General features: G+C 46.0%; 4 protein-coding genes across 6 annotated transcripts in view; 3 read left to right on the top strand and 1 right to left on the bottom strand.

Annotated features, from left to right (window-relative positions):
- The window catches only part of slc9a7 (solute carrier family 9 member 7), a 14,242-nt gene extending 13,554 nt beyond the window's left edge, over positions 1–688 (bottom strand). The window contains exon 1 of one of the 2 annotated variants that reach the window (XM_029146860.3): positions 59–688. In XM_029146860.3, the coding sequence (XP_029002693.1) occupies positions 59–338 (280 nt within the window). In that variant the 5' untranslated portion in view covers positions 339–688. The remainder of the gene's footprint in view (positions 1–58) is intronic. The other variant, XM_029146862.3, reaches the window with a different exon arrangement.
- A 1,102-nt stretch (positions 689–1,790) lies between these two features.
- rp2 (RP2 activator of ARL3 GTPase) lies at positions 1,791–5,541 on the top strand. Its single transcript, XM_029147234.3, has 5 exons — positions 1,791–2,114; positions 2,910–3,578; positions 4,072–4,186; positions 4,567–4,652; positions 4,746–5,541. The coding sequence occupies exons 1-5, from the start codon at positions 1,950–1,952 to the stop codon at positions 4,827–4,829; spliced, it is 1,119 nt and encodes a 372-aa protein (XP_029003067.1). The 5' UTR covers positions 1,791–1,949; the 3' UTR covers positions 4,830–5,541.
- An 827-nt stretch (positions 5,542–6,368) lies between these two features.
- Positions 6,369–13,143, top strand: jade3 (jade family PHD finger 3). Its single transcript, XM_029147233.3, has 12 exons — positions 6,369–6,586; positions 7,765–7,828; positions 7,921–7,980; positions 8,068–8,150; positions 8,231–8,388; positions 8,461–8,642; positions 8,838–9,049; positions 9,172–9,339; positions 9,417–9,533; positions 9,866–10,324; positions 10,870–10,987; positions 11,074–13,143. Exons 3-12 carry the CDS (start codon positions 7,932–7,934, stop codon positions 11,877–11,879), a joined length of 2,352 nt encoding a protein of 783 aa, XP_029003066.1. The 5' UTR covers positions 6,369–6,586; positions 7,765–7,828; positions 7,921–7,931; the 3' UTR covers positions 11,880–13,143.
- A 538-nt stretch (positions 13,144–13,681) lies between these two features.
- On the top strand, positions 13,682–17,196 carry plcxd1 (phosphatidylinositol-specific phospholipase C, X domain containing 1). 2 transcript variants are annotated; one of them, XM_055508526.1, is made up of 8 exons: positions 13,682–14,163; positions 14,241–14,381; positions 14,569–14,719; positions 14,958–15,100; positions 15,232–15,360; positions 15,728–15,883; positions 16,123–16,303; positions 16,379–17,196. In XM_055508526.1, the coding sequence occupies exons 3-8, from the start codon at positions 14,596–14,598 to the stop codon at positions 16,621–16,623; spliced, it is 978 nt and encodes a 325-aa protein (XP_055364501.1). In that variant the 5' UTR covers positions 13,682–14,163; positions 14,241–14,381; positions 14,569–14,595; the 3' UTR covers positions 16,624–17,196. The 2 variants fall into 2 exon arrangements, with proteins under 2 accessions (XP_055364501.1, XP_040926371.1); XM_041070437.2 differs by having other exon boundaries at positions 13,682–14,381.
- The last annotated feature ends 714 nt before the right edge of the window (positions 17,197–17,910 follow it).

The raw sequence follows: 17,910 nt of genomic DNA, 5'->3' as shown, positions 1-17,910 counted from the left end.
ACGGTGTGTGTGTGTGTGTGTGTGTGTGTTTCACGTCTAATCCCCGTCTAAGGCTCACCGTATATCATGGCCAGCCCGGTTTCGTGAAGGAAGCGGACGCGTCTGTGCTTGAAGAGCCAGATGGTGAGAATGGTTAAGGTCAGCAGCAAAATGAATGTCAGCAAATTCACGCTGTCCTGGCGGTGACTTTCTTCGGCTTCCTTCTCGGTCGCAAGTTCTTCCATCGCGTCGTCGTCCGCCTTCAGCCCAGACACGGCGCTCAGTAATATCCATACGGGCAGCATCGCGTGCAGCGCGGCGCGCGCTCCTCTCCGCTCGGGCCGTGGGAGAGCGGCCATGGTGCAGGATGCTGCTGCTGCTGCTGACAGATCACCGCCTCTGTGCCATGTCACTCCTGGAAGGTAAACACACGGCTGAGACGAGCGCTCCCAGACCGCAGACCGGCGAGTTCAACCTTTTAAAGGTACAACGCGCGGAGGAGGAGGCTGCCGGGAGGGAGACTGCGCTGCCCAAGTCACTGTCACTGAAAGAGGCCACGGAGCCCGAGATACGACCCACTGAGTCACTGACTTTGGGGGGGCTGATGATTGTGCAGTTCTGTGCTCGGTCTTCTCCAAAACAGGAAACTCACGTGGTCTGTTCTGGTCCGTTTGAAACTCAGCATTCTGCTTTGGATAAAGTGGAGGTGGTGAGAGTAGGTGGGAGGTGGGATTGTACCAGGGGGATCAGTGTGAGGGGGTGCGACGACGATCCAGGGAGAAGCTGCCCTAATAACCATCTCTTGCAAAACAACATTTGATTACGTGAAGCTTAATCCAGTGACAAATCCAGAGTCAGAATACTAGTTTCTGTCTGCGCTATTGACCTTTAAAATATATAAAGGTGGTTTTATAACCAGATTTTACCACCATTGCTCACTTTCACAGCTCTTTAACTGCTTTAGTGTTTTAATAGAAGCTGTGTAAAGTTCATTGTACGCTATTGAGACAGTCCCAAAATAAATCATTCAATACACACCTTCTACTACGTTTTTTTAAATCTCAACAATACATTTGTCACATAATGAAAGGGGGATATGTAGACTGGACTGACAGCAGGAGAATGTAAGAGGAATCAACTAATATTTATCCTTGTGAACCCTCATTATAGGCCTAGCGTGTCTATATATGTCTATATATTAGACATATATACATCATACACATATATATAATTTTATTTTCAACATTCTACTGCATCTTAAATATAGTTAACAAGCTCGCTCATAAGCTTCTTTTTGGGCGAAGACAACGCCCAGAGGGGTGTGCCCAATGTGTAGAGAACGGTGCCTTCACGTTAATGTAGCAATTTCAATGGCTACTTGAATTACCCGTGGTAGGAGCGTGGTAATAGCAGTTAATACCGCAGAGTTAGTATCGTTGTTACATGCAATGCATATGCAACGTGTAATTGTAACTTAATTAAGACACACTCAGAGGTCTAATTTCACGTACATATATTAGATAATGTACTGTCTGTTTTTAAGAAATAAAAGCGTTTAAAAGTTTTAAAGCGTTTAGCAGTTGTTAAAACTATATATATGTCCCAAACATAACAGTAAACGTTGAGTACATAGGTAGGGTAAGGATATATTGTCATTAACAACGGGCATAAGTACACACTATAAACACAAAATTGGATGAATACGTTTATTTACGATTATTAGTAAACGCCTCACGAGTGCACGCCTCTTTTACGCGCCTCCGTCACTTCGTTCCGGTTTGTGATTGGATGATGTAACGAATATCACGGCATTTATTGGTTGTGAAACTAGGCAGGGAAAGGGGAAGGTAAAAAAAAAAAAAAAACTAACGCTAAACTGTACGTAAGCTTCTTCCTCACCTTTTTTACATTCTGTAAGTCACCGTTAGATATAGAACAGGTACTTAATCAGGTCGCCATCGAAAACCAAAATGGGTTGCTTCTTTTCGAAGAAATCCAAGAGAAAATCATCTGAAAAAGAGGATCGTACGCCGACAGCAACGACTGCCGAAACTACGACGACAAGCAACGCGGTTCCCCTTGGCAACAGCTCCGACGAGGCTCCGAAGCAGTACAGCTGGGACAAGAGAGAAAAGGTAACGAAGACGGTCGGTTAACTGGAATCAGGCCAAACAACGCAAATACGGCTCTCTCGCCTCAATGTTAATTTAGCGACAAAGCGGTGCAATGACGCGCTTTAATTTAGACATTACAAAACGAGCCCCGCACCTGGTTTACGCATGCTTAGGTGCATCAGTGGGTTGACGCTGGTGGCCCTTTTGCACTGCATCTGTAACCTGTAGCCTGCTATCTGATGGTGCTGTTTATATGTGTGTGTGCTGATTTCCTGTGCTGCGACAATGGTTAAAGGTGAGCGCTTAACCATTGCGCAACCTGACACAGCCTCGACACACTCGGATCTGCTGTTTTGTTACTCAACGGGCCACAGGATGCAGCGAGTGTTTATTATTAACAGTCGTCCACAAACCCTCTTGAGCTTTTAAAATAACTTCATGTACCCAGCATTATCTCATTATCGGATTACTACTCTAGCCTGCGTAGTTCAGTGTTCGGCTGACCACACTTAACATGGTTTGTTCTCACAGTTTGGGCGTCGACTAAGAAGTAGTTCAACTTCCGTTTTGACTTAAAGAATAATCATCTTAAATGTAATATAAGCATTATTAGACGAGCGCAGTGTCTGTCTCAAATGAAGAAGGACTGGGTATAGAAAGTAACTGAATCTAACTGGATGTAATTCATGCAGGGAAAGGTTTGGATGGTACTGAAACATGATACTAAAACGCCTCTGTTGTTACTACATCCGAGTAATAGGAATCTGTACATACTGGTATACTAAAAAATGCTCAACGCATTTTTTTTCGCCCTAGGTTGACCCCAAAGACTACATGCTGACTGGACTCAAAGATGTCACTGTGGGCCGACTGCCTGGCAAACTAGACGGGCAACAATTTGTCATCCAAGAGTGTGAGAACTGCAACATCTATGTATTCGACCACTCCGCAACGATCACCATCGATGACTGTGTCAATTGCCGCATCGTTCTCGGGCCTGTCAAGGGCAGTGTGTTCTTCAGAGACTGTAAGGACATCAAGTGCGTGGTGGCCTGTCAGCAGTTTCGCACGCGGGACTGTAAAAAGATGGAGGTTTTTTTGTGCTGTGCCACACAACCCATCATCGAGTCGTCTACTGGCATGAAGTTCAGCTGTTTTCAGTACTTCTACCCCGAGCTGGCCTTCCACTTTAAGGATGCTGGGCTCAGCATATTCAACAACAACTGGAGCAACATCCACGACTTCACGCCAGTGTCTGGAGAGAATAACTGGAGCCTGCTGCCGGAGGCCACATCAGTTTTGGATTACGTACCAGCCCCGGACCCAGAATCTGAATTCAAGTCTGTTCGAATCTCCACCGACCCCTCACGCAGCATTGTGCCTTTAACAAAGGGAGGCAGACGTAAGGACAGTGAAGAGTCCTGCCTTTTTGTTTTCTTTGCTGGAGAGTACACCACCGCCAACGCCCGCAAACTGATTGACGAGGTGAGACTTTGGTTTGTGTAAAGCCAGAAGTTATAAAGTTAGAAGTTATGAATATGTGTAAGTGGAAAAAGGGTAATGATGCATCATAGCCTACTCACTGAAACATAACATGTCTGCATTCATCTTTCTATTTATATCGAAGTTAGGGAGAAGTCAGTCATGCTTCAACTGTGTTTACACTTTGCACAGAAAGACAAGCTGCACATTGAAATTGTGCCATGAAGTCATAGGTTTCACGAAAATATTGTGAAACTTTGATTCTTAAATGAGATCTTGTTTTATCTGAAGCGCCACGCCTCCTTCATAAGATGACTTTGTTGCTACTTGCACATTCCAGTTATGTCTGAGCTGTTTCCAAAATATGCATTACTCGATCACATAAGCATGAGACTGGATCCACTTGTGGGAGAGTAAAGACAGTTAGTCAATACAGGCTGGAGCCTTTTCTACAACGTCTAAATGTTTCTATGGCATTTTTATTCCATATTTACAGGTGACCGCTAAAGGTTTTGTGCTAATCCAGACAAAGGAAGTGTCCATGCGACCTGAAGATGTGAAGAGGGTGTTTCACAACAGTGCAGACGATCTGGTGGACTGGATCACCAAAGGTAATTTTGCATGTATGAAGTAGCAGAAAAAACAGGTACTGATGTCATGTTATGTCACTTGCTCTGTTCTGTTCCTGTTGTCTTTCTTCTGCTTTAATTCTTAAAGCATCTATTTCCCTCTCCAGTGACAGTTTAGTGTAGCTTTACATTCAAAAGTAGAAAACTCTTGTGGCCAATTTACTCATGTTTTTTATTATGACAACACTAGAGACTGACAGCTTACAGTAACCGTTTGATACATCTTTAAGAAAGCCTGTGTATATTCAATACGATTTTGCATTAAACAGGAAATCCCATATTTATTATAAATACATGTGTAAACATGAGTTTGGATTGTTACTGTAACTTAGAATTGTGACCTTCATCCCTCACTGCTAAAGGTCCCGTCATTGCCCTGGAGCTGAATGGTGACGGAGTTGTAGAAGCCTGCAAAAACATCGCCAACGAAGTTTTCAGTGGTACAAAGGTAATCACTTTGGGTTGGCAGCGTTTGTATGTTTTTACATTTTACACACACTTAGAAAACAGCAGCACAGAACATGTTGTGCTTTTTCAACAGGCTTTCGTCTCTGATGACAAAGATTCGTCATCTCGAGACGTGGACAACTTTTTCAACTTCGCTGACATGCAGATGGGCTTGTGAAGCAGGAGAACAAATCAAGACAAAGTTTTCTTCAGACGTAGATTTTAAAAAGAATTTGTAGCAATGAACTATTTGCCTTTTTATTTTGGCCTCAAATAATTGCACAGACAGACTGAGACTTTATAATACAAAGCATCATTAACCATTTGTCAACAGACCAATTGCAACTGCCTATCAAGATACAAAATCATATCAATCATAGCTGCTGTGAATATTTTTCTTTCCATGAATGTATTTGCTGAATCTTTTTATTTTTGCGGACTCTCATTTTGCTTTTGTTAATTGTGATTACAGGTTTTTGCTGTAAATGTTTTTTTATTTTTTATTAAAGCTTTCTTTACTGCCTGAAACAGTCACTGCATTGGAGAAAGCAAAAGCACAAAATCCCTGAGGGAAAATATTTTATATGAAATTTATATTATTGTTTCCTGTAGGATTCATTTGCGTGGTTTAGTTAATATTGTTTATTTAAATTTGTATGTTTGAAGCATGCTGTGTAGGCGTAATAACTACAGATATGTTAGGCCAAAAGTCATATGTGAAAGTTTAGTATATTTTGCTGTTCATTTAAATGAATTGATCAGTTTCTACCGAATAGACACAAGGGTACGAATGCCAGGCTTTGATGTATATCTATTCTTTGCTGGTAATTTTGTAAAAAAACAAATTAATGTTCTTTGTAATTTTTTTAAAGATGTGTGATTCCGTTGTGTAGCTGTAACTGTAGGAAGTAAAGTTGAAGGAAACATTTGGTTTCCCTTTGTAATCCGATGAACTGTCCGGTTTCTTTCTACTGCTTGCAGTTGCACATCATCTGGAGTAGTTTTCAATTCATATGGTGTCATTTGAAAGGGATGAGGAGGTGCAGGTTAACGAGAACTAATACTCCGACGAGGCAGAGAGAAATAACCAGAATAGGAAGGCAGATGGAACTGTAATGCTATTTATACGCTATGATGCACTACCCAAACAAAAACTGAAGAAGGTGATTGAAAAGAGTGGATTTATAAATAGCCTTCATCAAGATAGTGGATAGTTGGTGTACTGTAGAAGAGCACAACCGGAGTCTTGCAGTGGATTATCAGATTGTTTTTCAGTAAAGCCGGGTGGTGTTGGTGTTGTCACTGGTGAGTTCACAGAAATGTGCTGTCTTCCTCATTGAGCCACTTCACAATTTTTCACTTCAGCTTTTTTTCCAGATATACAAAACCGTTAGACTTCACCCAATATTTCCTAGAGATTCTCGCTGACTCATTTATCTGTAAATGCAGTTTGTCAACTTGTGTACACTTGCCTTTAAGAGGAACATACAAACTGTGACTAATTGTAAATCTTTTGTACCGGATTTTTGTAGAGCATTTGTTCGTATGAATGTGTCCTGTTATTTGTCGTTTCTGCACGCGGATGTTTTATAAACCACCGTCACATTAAAGCTGTCTAATGCCTGAACGCGTGTGACTGTATATCTGTTGCCTTGTTGTTATTATTGGCGTCAGTGGCGCGGCAGGTTTATGCGAATGGGCAAATCGAGCGCACCCAGGCTGCAGGAACGCGGCGGGTTCTAGGACCGGGCGCGAGGCGCGGTACAATAGAGGTGTTGTGTCGTGGTGGTGGACAGATTGCAGCCCTGGAGAGTCCCAGTGTGGTGGCACACCAGCTAAATCTGAAGCATATCCCAACCGGCGCCATTGATTTTACGTGTATGTCGGAAGTCGAACCGGGGTTAATATGTGGTTGGAGTGAAGCGTGGACCGGAGGTAAGAGAGGCAGAACGTGAACAATATGCTCGCGTGTTCACTGGGGCTCCGTGTTCCAGGCTCAGCCCTGGACCGATGCTTCCCGCAGGCGCCCTCTCTGCCTCCTCGGCTGGGAAATGTCGGCGGGTATTGACTCAAAGTGGTTCTGCTAGCGAGCCGTTCCCCACGCTGACGAAAAGGCGACTCGTCTCAGTAGAAGCGTTCGCCTTTATGGCAGTAGGAAGTGACATCTTTGTATGACGGTGGCGCCCATGTTTGATTTCTCCACAGGCTGCGGCGCAGACCGCTGCAGGCCTGCGTGCGCGCGACTGCGTTTGGCGCCAACTGGGCTGCGCTGTGGGCTGCTCACGGGTCGACCTTTTTAAGGTTCGCCCGGTCATTAGCACATTGGAGACGACACGCTGCTGGAGGCAACCAGCGGCGTCAATGCGGCCGCGTCGGTGTGCTCGCACTTTTGTTTTTTTCCACTAAAACCTCAAATCAAACACGTGAACGCGTGACGTCATATCCGCTCGCAGCCTGCAGCCCCTCACCGGCGATTCTTGCTCTGTCTCAGCCAAGACGTCTGGAGGTGTCCGATGCAAAGTGGTTAAAAATAATAAATGCGTATCAACTAATAATGATCTACAACCGTACCTAAGTGATGGATTGTTTACATTGGCGAACAACCAAACTTCACAATACTTCTAATTCAGGCTTGTTTATGTCAGTTTTGAGTGTGTGACGGAAGCAGAGATGAACGCAGTATAATGCGTTTTATTATAGAGCAGTTTGTCCGACTAAAATATAAAGTGTGCGTCGCTGTCGGTTTACTGAGGCTCCAGCTGAGCTAATCAGAAGAAGTAACTATTTGGAGCCTTTTTACCTTGTACTGTGCCGTGGAGCTGAACCCCCCCCCCCCCAACCCCCCATGGGGAATGTGAGGCATATCCTGTCTGATGAAACAGCGTACTGTATGTTGAGACGCACTGTTTTTTAAAAAACTGCTAATGAGCTGTCCAGCGGCTCAGGAGGCCGAAGCCACATACTGTTGCTATTCTGTCTATGTTGGCTTTGGCTCTGAACTGAGCCATTAAACATCAAGGCTTGATGTTGTTAGCAGCTTAATATAATCGACTTTTCATAGTAAGGCTTAAGTTGTTTTCCTACACATTTACCAGTATTCTCTCTATTTGCAGCAACTGAGTTGTGAGTAAGGACTCATCACGATTGACTAGCATGGTTTTTAATTTAAAATTTATGGTGAGTAAACCTAAGTTCTTTTTTCTTTTATACTTTGCTATTTATATATTATTTACCTACTTTGACTGTCATCTTTCTCTTTTTGTCTGCAGGATGTTACAGGATGAAACGTCTCAGGTCTTCAAGCAGCAGCGACAGTTCTGACAATGAGAGTATGTTCAAGAAACCCTGTAACCTAAGTCACACTCTTTCTCACAAATATTTTTCATAATTACGTTTTTTTTTTTACTTTTGTTTAGGTCCTTCAACCTCTTTCTGCTCGTCCAACAAATATGGGAATAAATCTGAAACCCCCATCTCCATGCAGAAGAAACCGGCTGAAGTAAGTACCCCTCACTGGGAGGCTCTGACCTGAATGTCACACATGAAGTGTCTGTGAGTAACTGACTCTCTTTCCTGCAGGTGTTCAGAAAAGACCTGATCAGTGCTATGAAACTGCCCGACTCCCACCATGTGTCCCCAGAGGACTATTATCTTCTGGCAGACACCTGGAAACAGGAGTGGGAGAAGGGGGTTCAGGTGCTAGTGAGTCCAGACACCATCCCAGAGCCGTCAGTCAGGTAACACTAATGTTCCCAGGAGAACAGAGCAGAATAAACCACATCACTGAAAGGCTTGTCTTCCATGTTCAGAATTATTACAGATAAGCCGAAGGAAGTGCTTTACACCCACCCCATCCAGTGTTTGACCCAGGACTCAACAGAACCAAATTATATAAACATCAAAGAGCTGGCAGAGGCCATGGGTCGCTATGATCTGGATGATATGGACCTCCACTGGCTGCAAGCTCTCAACAGAGAGCTGGGCTGCATGGGTAAGACGCTGGAGTGTGATGGATTTCTTCACTATGAATTTAATTTCTCTCTTGGGGAGAGATGTGTTCAGTTACATTCATCATTATTGTGAACATAAATGTTAAAGTGCATTAAGATTTCAGCTGATGAAGTCATAACATTGTCTGCTGTCCATTTCTCCCGCCATGTGTGGCAACGTCCTGTCTGTCCTCCAGGAGAGCGGCCCATAGATGAACTGACAATGGAGCGAGCAATAGAGGCCCTGGAGAGACAGTGCCACGAAAATATGAACCATGCCATTGAGACAGTGGAGGGTTTGGGGATTGAATATGACGAGGATGTCATCTGTGACGTGTGCCGCTCCCCTGACAGCGAAGAAGGCAATGACATGGTGTTTTGTGACAAGTGCAACATCTGTGTGCACCAGGTAAGGAAGTACACAGGCTGCACATGAGCTTCTCTTTTCTCCTCCGTTCAATAAGGACTTTGACAATCAATGTGCCAGTTATACGTAAATGTCTCCAGTGCTATTCACTGCTTTGCCCACAGGCCTGCTACGGCATAGTTAAAGTGCCTGTCGGAAACTGGCTGTGCCGGACATGTGTACTGGGGATCGATCCACAGTGCCTTCTGTGTCCCCAGAAGGGGGGTGCAATGAAGGCTACACGTGCAGGCACCAAGTGGGCTCATGTCAGCTGTGCCCTGTGGATCCCAGAGGTAAAGGCACAAGAACTTTTCAATCTCTTTGAGCAGCTCTACGTCTCCAGATCTCTAGCCATTCTGCTGTTCTGCAGGTGAGCATCGCTTGTCCCGAGAGGATGGAGCCCATCACCAAGGTCTCTCACATCCCACCCAGCCGCTGGTCACTCATCTGCAGCCTGTGCAAACTGAAGACCGGTGCATGTATCCAGGTCAGTGGGAATCTGTGCACTCACTAATAACAAATATAACAGTAATAAATAGTACTGTATATAACTAAAGATATGCTGAATATGCAGAGTAGCTGAAAATCCTGATACAAATTTTAACTTTGTCTGAAGGTAACCGATTCTGAAAAGGCATTATAATTGAACTAATGATAATAATTATTATTATTATCATCATCATCATTGTTGAGGTGGTGTTAACCACTGTACGTCACACTAATACAATATTTTGTGAGCCCTGCTGCTCAATCTGATATTTCCAGTATTTGGCTGAAGGTAATGCAAATATAAAACCTGTTGTTTCATTCTGCTTTCAGTGCTCTGTGAAGAACTGCACCACTCCTTTCCATGTGACATGCGCTTTTGAGCACAGCCTGGAAATGAAGACCATCCTGGATGAAGGGGATGAAGTCAAGTTCAAGTCTTTTTGCCTCAAGCACAGCAAATTTAAAGTTGGGGACACGGGCGTGAGCCCAGCTCGCTCCAAACCCTCCACCGAGGCGGGGAAGGTGGGCCAGCGGGCTCAGAGGCTGCAGCAGCTGGAGGAGGACTTCTACTCACTCATTCAGCTGGAGGAGCTGGCCCCGCTCCTCGGCCTCTCCGAGTGCCTGGCCGATTTCATCTATCAGTACTGGAAGCTCAAGAGGAAAAGTAATTTTAACAAACCTCTGCTGCCACCTAAGGAGGAGGAGGGGAACCTGGTGCTGCAGCCTCAGGAGGACAGCATCCATACACGCATGCGGATGTTCATGCACCTGCGACAAGATCTGGAAAGGGTGGGTGCTTGTTTTACTGCAGTATTGTCACCTTTAGTGTGTAGGCAAGATATTTTTTTGCATATCTCTCAGCACATACTAATATTTGTTTACATAATTGTATTGGTTTTTAGAGATTTATGAGAATTTATTTCAAGGAGTTAGTCAATTTATAAAGGTTGTATTTAACAGATTGGCTGATGTGGTTGTCCACCATGTGCACACATCTTTGAACCTTTGGCCTAGACTCATAGACTCACTCATGTCTTGATGTTTATTTTTGTAATTCAAATGTTTTATTTAAAAACTGAAAAAACAGACTTACACAGACTTTGTATCATGTAGTAAGAAATTGCAGATTGGGTTCCGGAGAATGGAAAAACAAACCTGATGTAGACCTTTCCTCATAGACGCAAGTCTGTGATCCATGCACTGCAGCCATTGACCTTTTGAACATGAGATATACTATGACTGATTACTTGGAACTTCAGATAATGCCTGTGGATTTCACAACATATGATGGTGTGGCAGTAAAGCAAACGTGACACTTTTGTGTCATTCCGCAGGTGAGGAATCTGTGCTACATGGTGAGTCGACGAGAAAAGCTGAAGCTGCTGCAGAGTAAAGCCCAGGAGCAAATGTTCAACTTGCATGTGAAGCTCATGAACCAGGAGATATCTGCTGGTGAGCTGTCTGTTATTGTCTGTGTGCTAAAGTCGTGTAGTGTGACTTGAGTCAGCTGAGTTCTGTGTGTGTTCCTGCCTCCTAAGGGCTCCCTGCTTCGTCACCACTGGAGAGCATGCTGTTTCGCGCTCCTCCGAGGATCACCCTCAAGCTGAAAATGCCCAAAACCTCAGCTCTTGGTAATGGCAGTCTCAGCTCCAAATCTGGTAACGGGCCACTGTGCCCAGACAATAGTGGGAATGTTGCTGAACCTGCTAGCGAGGGGCTGGGGCAGGGGAAGCCTCAGCTGCACGGACATGGTCGGCGAGAGGAGCGCCCCAACGGCCGACTGTCTTCCTCCAGCCGCCTGAACAATCCATCTTTACCTGTCAAATCAACTGGCAAGCCTTTAGCCCTGCATGCAGCGCTCCATGGCCACTCCTCCAAGAACAAAGGCAAACTGGACCAAGACAGAGTGTGCATACCCAAATCTAACGGCCTCCTGGAGAAGTTTGTGGCTCCAAAAGACGATTCTGTCCAGACGCCCAGTGGCCAGGATGCTTCCAGCGAGACTTTGAATAGGAGCAGCTTCCGTAAGGCTGCCATGGAGCACTTTGGCAGGTCTTTCAAAGAGGCGACCATAAACTTGGTACGAACTACCGAAGACCTGCGAATTTCTGACAAACTGTCCCGTAAAGGCTCATCCAAGGAGCGACTCTGGGCTAAACCTGTGTCGGAACACAAAGTGAAAGGCATGCGATCGTACCAGGACAGTGACGGATACTGTCCCGACCTGGAGCTCAGTGACTCTGAGCCAGAGGCCAAAGGAAGGTTGCCACAGCCAGAGAGTCAGAGGAAAGGGGTGAGTCGTGGGAAACAGCCTCTGGGTTCCAGACATCCCATGCAAAGGTGACAGCTGTTTGTTTACATTCCCTCATAACTCTGGCCGTCTTCCTAAGTGCCAGGCCACCTCATTGAACACATCTCAATCAGGGACCGGACCAAGACTCTGTACTAACGGTGCTGTAGACATGAAGCAGAAGAAATATAAAAGATATTTTTAAGATTCACAAGAAACACAGCTCTGTATCACGTGAACAAAACTGTCAGTCCTTTGAGATTATCATGCCTGCTGTTCGTTAGTTGCTGGTCTTACGTTGAATTGAACACTCATGTTCCCATACACACAAATGCAGTTTGCTTTTGTTTAGAAGTATTGGGATGGATTTTCAAGTAGCGATGCAAACGACTGAGTGCTCCTTCCACTTTACTGAATATCTGTGTCACCAGAAATTCAAACGCAGAGGCCAAATAAAACCTAATCATCTTGGATCAGATAGCTACCTTTTAGCATCACAACTGTCACTGTTGTCAATTATGAGGCCAGTTCAGTTCACTTCCAGTGTTTATACACAAGGCTGTGAAAGAAATTGAATTGAAATCACCACGTTCATAATTGAAACCTTGCGACACGTGATCACAAAAGAAATGGTTTTGTAGTTCGATATCTACTATTTTCTTAATTAGGTGTAATGTTGAGCTGCCAATGATAACTTGGGTAAACCCAAAATTGCCTAGTGGTGCTTCTCATTAACACGAGCAGACCACAGATGAAGCACAAAGCCAAACCAGCTTCTCAAATGAATGAGGAGAAAACGGAATTTTATCTGTCGCCTCATGTGCGACACACAGGAAGAGCGGTCGGGTTCAGACCGGCGGCAGCTCCACAGGCTGGTTAACCTGGGAATGCAATACTAGCTGTTCCATGAGCCAGACTGCTTACGCCAAGGTGACACATGACACTTCTCGCACACTCTGCTGTAATAAAGGACCAGACTTAGAAATGAAACCAGTAGAGCCATGCACTGAAGTGTGCTTCACTTTCATCATGTGCAGCACATTGATTGTGTATCATATTTCTTTACAGTCAGGTGCAGGATAAACAAGTACTGTGTCAACGCATTGTGTTTGGTTAATCTGTTCGGCTTTGTAAGTATATGCTGTATGTGTCCACGCAGCCAAAAACAAACACTACTGACTGAAATGGATCGTAAAGCCCCAAAACTGGTGCACACTTTAATAACATGTTGAGCTGCATTTGTATTAAAACAGTACGGGAAATGCTGTGTTGTTTGTTTAGTTTGTTTTTTTTCAAATAAAGTTTTCAAAATAACCGATTGATGACTTCATGGCTCTGCACATTAAAAGTAAATGACTCAGAGCAGCGCTACAGTTTTAGGTTGTGTTGATGAAAAGCTAGATGTCACTATAGTCATATTAATCAGGGGAAACAGGGCAGGTTGTGTTTGTATGTATGTGAGCCACGTTTACAGCAGCTTTCAGGATGTTTTAGTTCCAGACCAGAGCAAAGAACAGACACAGTGTGTTTCCATCTGAGGTCCATGAGGCTGGAGCAGCCTCTTGTTCGCTTCACTGCACTGGTCGGTGCTGTTTCAGGCTTTATTGACCTGCTGACATAGCTTGGTAACACCTGACTATGTATATGTTCACAAACAAACAGCCTGCACAATCAGCTTCCCCTCAGGAAGCCTGTTTCTGAGCAGAGGTGAACCTCTGATACAATATATCAAGACGAATGACAGCTGACACTGTGTTGATGCTTTATCCAGACTGTGGCATTGGCAGACGTCTAATATACAGTATAGCAGTATTGAAGATGCCCTATTCAAGTTTTTGGCTACTAGTCATGCAATGGCTCAAGACAATAAAAGCGCGTGTAAAGGTGTTGTAATTGAACCGGTAACCCGACCACGCCCCCTTAGTGACGTCTCATCAAGCGTTTCGCCGCGAGCAGCGGCCGCTTTTGCTTTGGTAGGTTTGTTACGCGCTGCAGTGAGTAGGTTGTGTCGGACAGTGTCCAGCGCCCGTATCAGCGCGCGCGCTGTCATTAATCACCCTCCGATATTCCGCCGGGCTCTTTAAGATGAGAGCCTCCGCATCTGCTGATCCGTCAGCAGGCGCGGCGCGGTGCCGCCCTCCCCGCTCGCCGCTGCGCCTCGCGGCACCGACGCGCGCCCGGGCTCATCGCGGGGACTCTCTCTGCGTCGCGCGCCTGCAGGACACGGGGCGGATCACGCGTGGATTATGCCGTCGGGATGGACAATTGAGAGGCGAAGCGAGCATGTTCCGGTCCCGGCCCACCGTCCTCGCCATCCCGGGCCACGCAGGTGTAGAAGGTACCCGCACTGAGCTGCCGGGCAGGGACCCGCACGCGCTTTTTGTCCGGATCACATCATGCATGTTTCATGTCCAGCCATGACATGTTCCGCCACGCCGGGATGGACGGCTTCCTCCGGGTCGCTCGTGTAGCTGCAGTCGTCGCATTTCCGCGTTCTGGTGTCGTGGCCGGTTCCGCCGGTTTCATCATCGGCGGCAGCAGCAGCAGTTTGATCAAGTAAGTGAGCGCTAAACGGGACTCCACCTCTCACGTCATTGTATGTGGTCCTGAAGTTTTCTGCTCATCGTCTCTACCGGTGATTTGAATGCTGACACGAACATGTGTTTCAGTTTAAGCTGCGGCGCCCTGACGTGCAAACACTATGTAAATGTGTCTAAAGCCGCTTGTGTTCCCGGCGGCGCAGGTGCAGGTGCTGGAGCCGGAGCTCAGCATGTCCTCGGTCATCACGTCCGCTCAGAGCGAACCGAGCCTGAGAAAGCTGCCGATGGAGAGCTGGATGTCTCAGCTGCCATGTGCTCTGTGGGACACCCCCCTGTACCACCTGGCCATCCCGGGTAGGCCGCCGTAACGGCACACGCTAGATCCACTGAAGCGGATCGTGGGGCGGAGGGTGCGAGTGGATGCTGCTGTTGCGTCTGCGGAGTTTGACGGATCGCAGCACGGGCTTCTATTTTTAGAGCCCGGTGCGCTGCTCCTGAGGAAAAATGCACCCACATCCTGGCGCATGAGGAAAGCAAAGGAAAAACATCGCCTATTTTTACTTGATGTAATCTCTGTGTTCGCCCCATTTAGGCAGCCACAATGCAATAACCTACTGTCTGGACACGAACGACGGCTCCCCCGTCGACCTCACTCAGCCAGACATGCTGCAAAAGCTGGACAAGTACATGAAGCCCCTCATCCGCCCTTTTGTGTACAAGTGGGCCATAACGCAGGTAATGTGTCACAGACAGGCAGGGTCAAAGGTCAGGATAAGAACGGTGCACGGTGAACTCTGCAAGCTGTGTGTGTGTGTGTGTGTGTGTGTGTGTGTGTGTGTGTGTGTGTGTGTGTGTGTGTCTGGCAGGAATACACCATAAAGCAGCAGCTGAACTGCGGGGTCAGATACTGCGACCTGAGAATCGCACGCAGGCCCAACGACTCCTCCAGCGATCTGTATTTCTACCACGGCGTTTACACCACGCTCACTGTGGAGGTAAATACTGCACGTGGGACGCGCTCATCACTGCAGGGACATGTTCAATCCTTTTACTTTTTATGGCCTGATGTAAATGGCGCTACGTGTTTTATCATCTGTCTTCTGAACCTCCATTTCGGTGGTAATCCTGGAGGTTTTATGCAGCTCAGCTCAGCGCTTTCTCATGCGCGTCTCCTAAATCATCGATGTGTTTGTCTACGAGAGCGGGGATGAACGTTCATCCATCCCCAGCTGCCGTTCAGCGTTCAGCGGCAGACCTCCACGGGCGCTAATAAACCTTTAATACGCCCCTGGCAGCTTTATGTCAAAGCACTGGGTGCTGCTGAGGAAGCGGTCTAAACGGCAGCGTGTGTTTCCCCGACAGAGCGTCCTAATGGAAATAAGAGAGTGGCTGGACGCTCACCCCAGAGAAGTGGTCATCCTCTCCTTCAGCCACTTCCTCGCCGTGACCCCAGAGCTTCACATGGTGCTGCTCACGAGCATACGCAACATACTCGCCTCCAAACTCTGTCCCAAGACGGTATGATTTGATTTATCCAGATTATGTCTCCATTATAATAAACAAAGGTATTTCATGGACCCAGTTCAGCTGCATTGAATCATCACTAAATCCAAACCTTAAATGTGGATTGATCCACAGCTAAAAATAGTAAAGAGTAAAACCTAAAGGACACAGCTTCACTACTGAAAATAGATGTGACCCATTTTTAGAATATTTACTATCCTCCAAACTGAGCTTAAATATTGTGTTGATTTCAGGAAGCGTTAACTCTCAGAAACCTGTGGGATTTGGGCTACCAAGTGGTTGTGTCCTATGAACACAGTATCGTCAGCTGCCACGGCGACCTGTGGCCACACATCCCCTACTGGTGGGCCAACAAATGCAAGGCCGAGGCCCTCATCGAGGAGTTTGAGCAGAGGAAGCAGCATGGCAGACCAGGTAAGGGGCCGCTGGCCGGTCGTTTATGACGCGCGGCCCCAAGCTGCAGTCCGCTCACGCCCTGTCGTGTCTCAGGGGGCTTCTTCGTCACCGGGATCAATCTGACGGAGGATCTGAAATACATCTGCACTCACCCCACGGAGTCGCTCAAGGACTTGGTGATGTCCACATACCCGGCGCTGCTCAGCTGGGTGAAGGAGCAGACGCCCGGCTCCAGGGTGGGCTCCCTCAACATCATCGCCGGGGACTTTATCACAGAGAGCAACTTCGCTCCGACTGTCGTTACGCTGAACGAGAAACTGCTCAAATGGTCCTCGTGACTGCAGCGGTTTGCATCATCCTACACAAAATGTGAATCACAGCATGTAGTGCAACACTGTCGGTAGAAAACTCAAGTACTTGAATTATTCATTATGTGCTAAGTGCACAGCGGAGGTGGGGAAGTGTACATTTGGGTGTGGATGCTGCTTGGAATCAGGCTCTTTGGTATTTGAGGCCACACTTGTTTGTCCCTATTTATGCAACGTATCGTCCTCGGTTTTCACGAGCCGCTCAGTTTTATGTTACGTGACCTAAGCAATAATGACACCGCAGATCTACACAACGTATTCGAAGAGCACATATATAAGCGAAATACAGGACACAGACTTTTATAAGTATCACTTAGTGAGTATCAAGCTCCACCAGTCACTAAAACGCTAGCACTGCAATATATAGCGATTTAGAGAATGTAAGACTTATGCAGAATGCATGGAAAATCTATTTGCATGAACCCAGCCCTGACTGTTTAACCTCTATCTGACTCTGACATGTTAGGCCTTGATATGAAATAATCCTGCACCGCTGTGCCTGTGGGACTTAGCTTTTCCAATAAACTAGCATTTTTAAGCAAACCCTTTGTGTTATTTGCTCACCATTCAGACCTGATGTTCTCCTTTAAGCTATCACTGCCAAACTCTTTTTCTCTATACATATTGATTTTGCCATCTGCACCAAATTGTCAGTGTCTTTGGTGTTTTCGGTCACAGGGAAAGTTCAGCTCTACAGCTCAAACTTTTGTGGTGTCATGCTCTTTTCAACACAAAAGGTTGCATTGCATCATGTGTCTAAACAGCTTTTCTGGGGTCAGATCACTCTATAATGACGGGGGTTTATCAGCTACATAGTGCTAGTCAGCATTTGGTCAAAGGACCTTAATCCCTGTTTTGTCAGCACACAGAAATGGAAATAATTTATTGGAGGGACTGAGGAATTGTAGCTCAACCGGAGCAACTGCTTCAGCAAGACCGTCGACAGCATCACTGGTGAAACCTGCCTGCAGTGCAGGAACAGGCTGTAAATGCCCCCAGGCAGGAACCCATTCATTCTGTGAAAGAAGGTGTGCAGAGACACAACCAAGAAGCTGGAACGAGTCTGAGCTAGAGGCTCCAGGATCAGTAGGACTGATAGTAGTAAAGGAACTGCACTGGTAGAGAACCAGGCTGAGGTAAAACTCCAGCACCTAGGCTTCATATAAAGTGGGAAATTTATTTTAAAAAAGAGTGGAAATATTTTATAAGCACAAAAATGTATTAATTAATTTATTAATACTTTACTAATACTAATTT

Source organism: Betta splendens, chromosome 4, assembly GCF_900634795.4.
Source record: "Betta splendens chromosome 4, fBetSpl5.4, whole genome shotgun sequence".
Lineage (NCBI taxonomy): Eukaryota > Metazoa > Chordata > Actinopteri > Anabantiformes > Osphronemidae > Betta > Betta splendens.
Note: the sequence above shows the minus strand (reverse complement) of the source record. Positions and strands in the feature narration are given on the sequence as shown.

Bases quoted from the DNA above. Each gene is read 5' to 3' on its own strand.
- rp2 (XM_029147234.3), top strand. From the start codon at position 1,950: ATGGGTTGCTTCTTTTCGAAGAAATCCAAGAGAAAATCATCTGAAAAA. The intron at 2,115-2,909 runs GTAACGAAGACG...TTTTCGCCCTAG, and splicing joins GCTGGGACAAGAGAGAAAAG to GTTGACCCCAAAGACTACAT. The intron at 4,653-4,745 runs GTAATCACTTTG...CTTTTTCAACAG, and splicing joins AAGTTTTCAGTGGTACAAAG to GCTTTCGTCTCTGATGACAA.
- jade3 (XM_029147233.3), top strand. From the start codon at position 7,932: ATGAAACGTCTCAGGTCTTCAAGCAGCAGCGACAGTTCTGACAATGAG. The intron at 8,389-8,460 runs GTAACACTAATG...TTCCATGTTCAG, and splicing joins ATCCCAGAGCCGTCAGTCAG to AATTATTACAGATAAGCCGA. The intron at 9,050-9,171 runs GTAAGGAAGTAC...CTTTGCCCACAG, and splicing joins GCAACATCTGTGTGCACCAG to GCCTGCTACGGCATAGTTAA.
- plcxd1 (XM_055508526.1), top strand. From the start codon at position 14,596: ATGTCCTCGGTCATCACGTCCGCTCAGAGCGAACCGAGCCTGAGAAAG. The intron at 15,361-15,727 runs GTAAATACTGCA...TTTCCCCGACAG, and splicing joins ACACCACGCTCACTGTGGAG to AGCGTCCTAATGGAAATAAG. The intron at 15,884-16,122 runs GTATGATTTGAT...TGTTGATTTCAG, and splicing joins CCAAACTCTGTCCCAAGACG to GAAGCGTTAACTCTCAGAAA.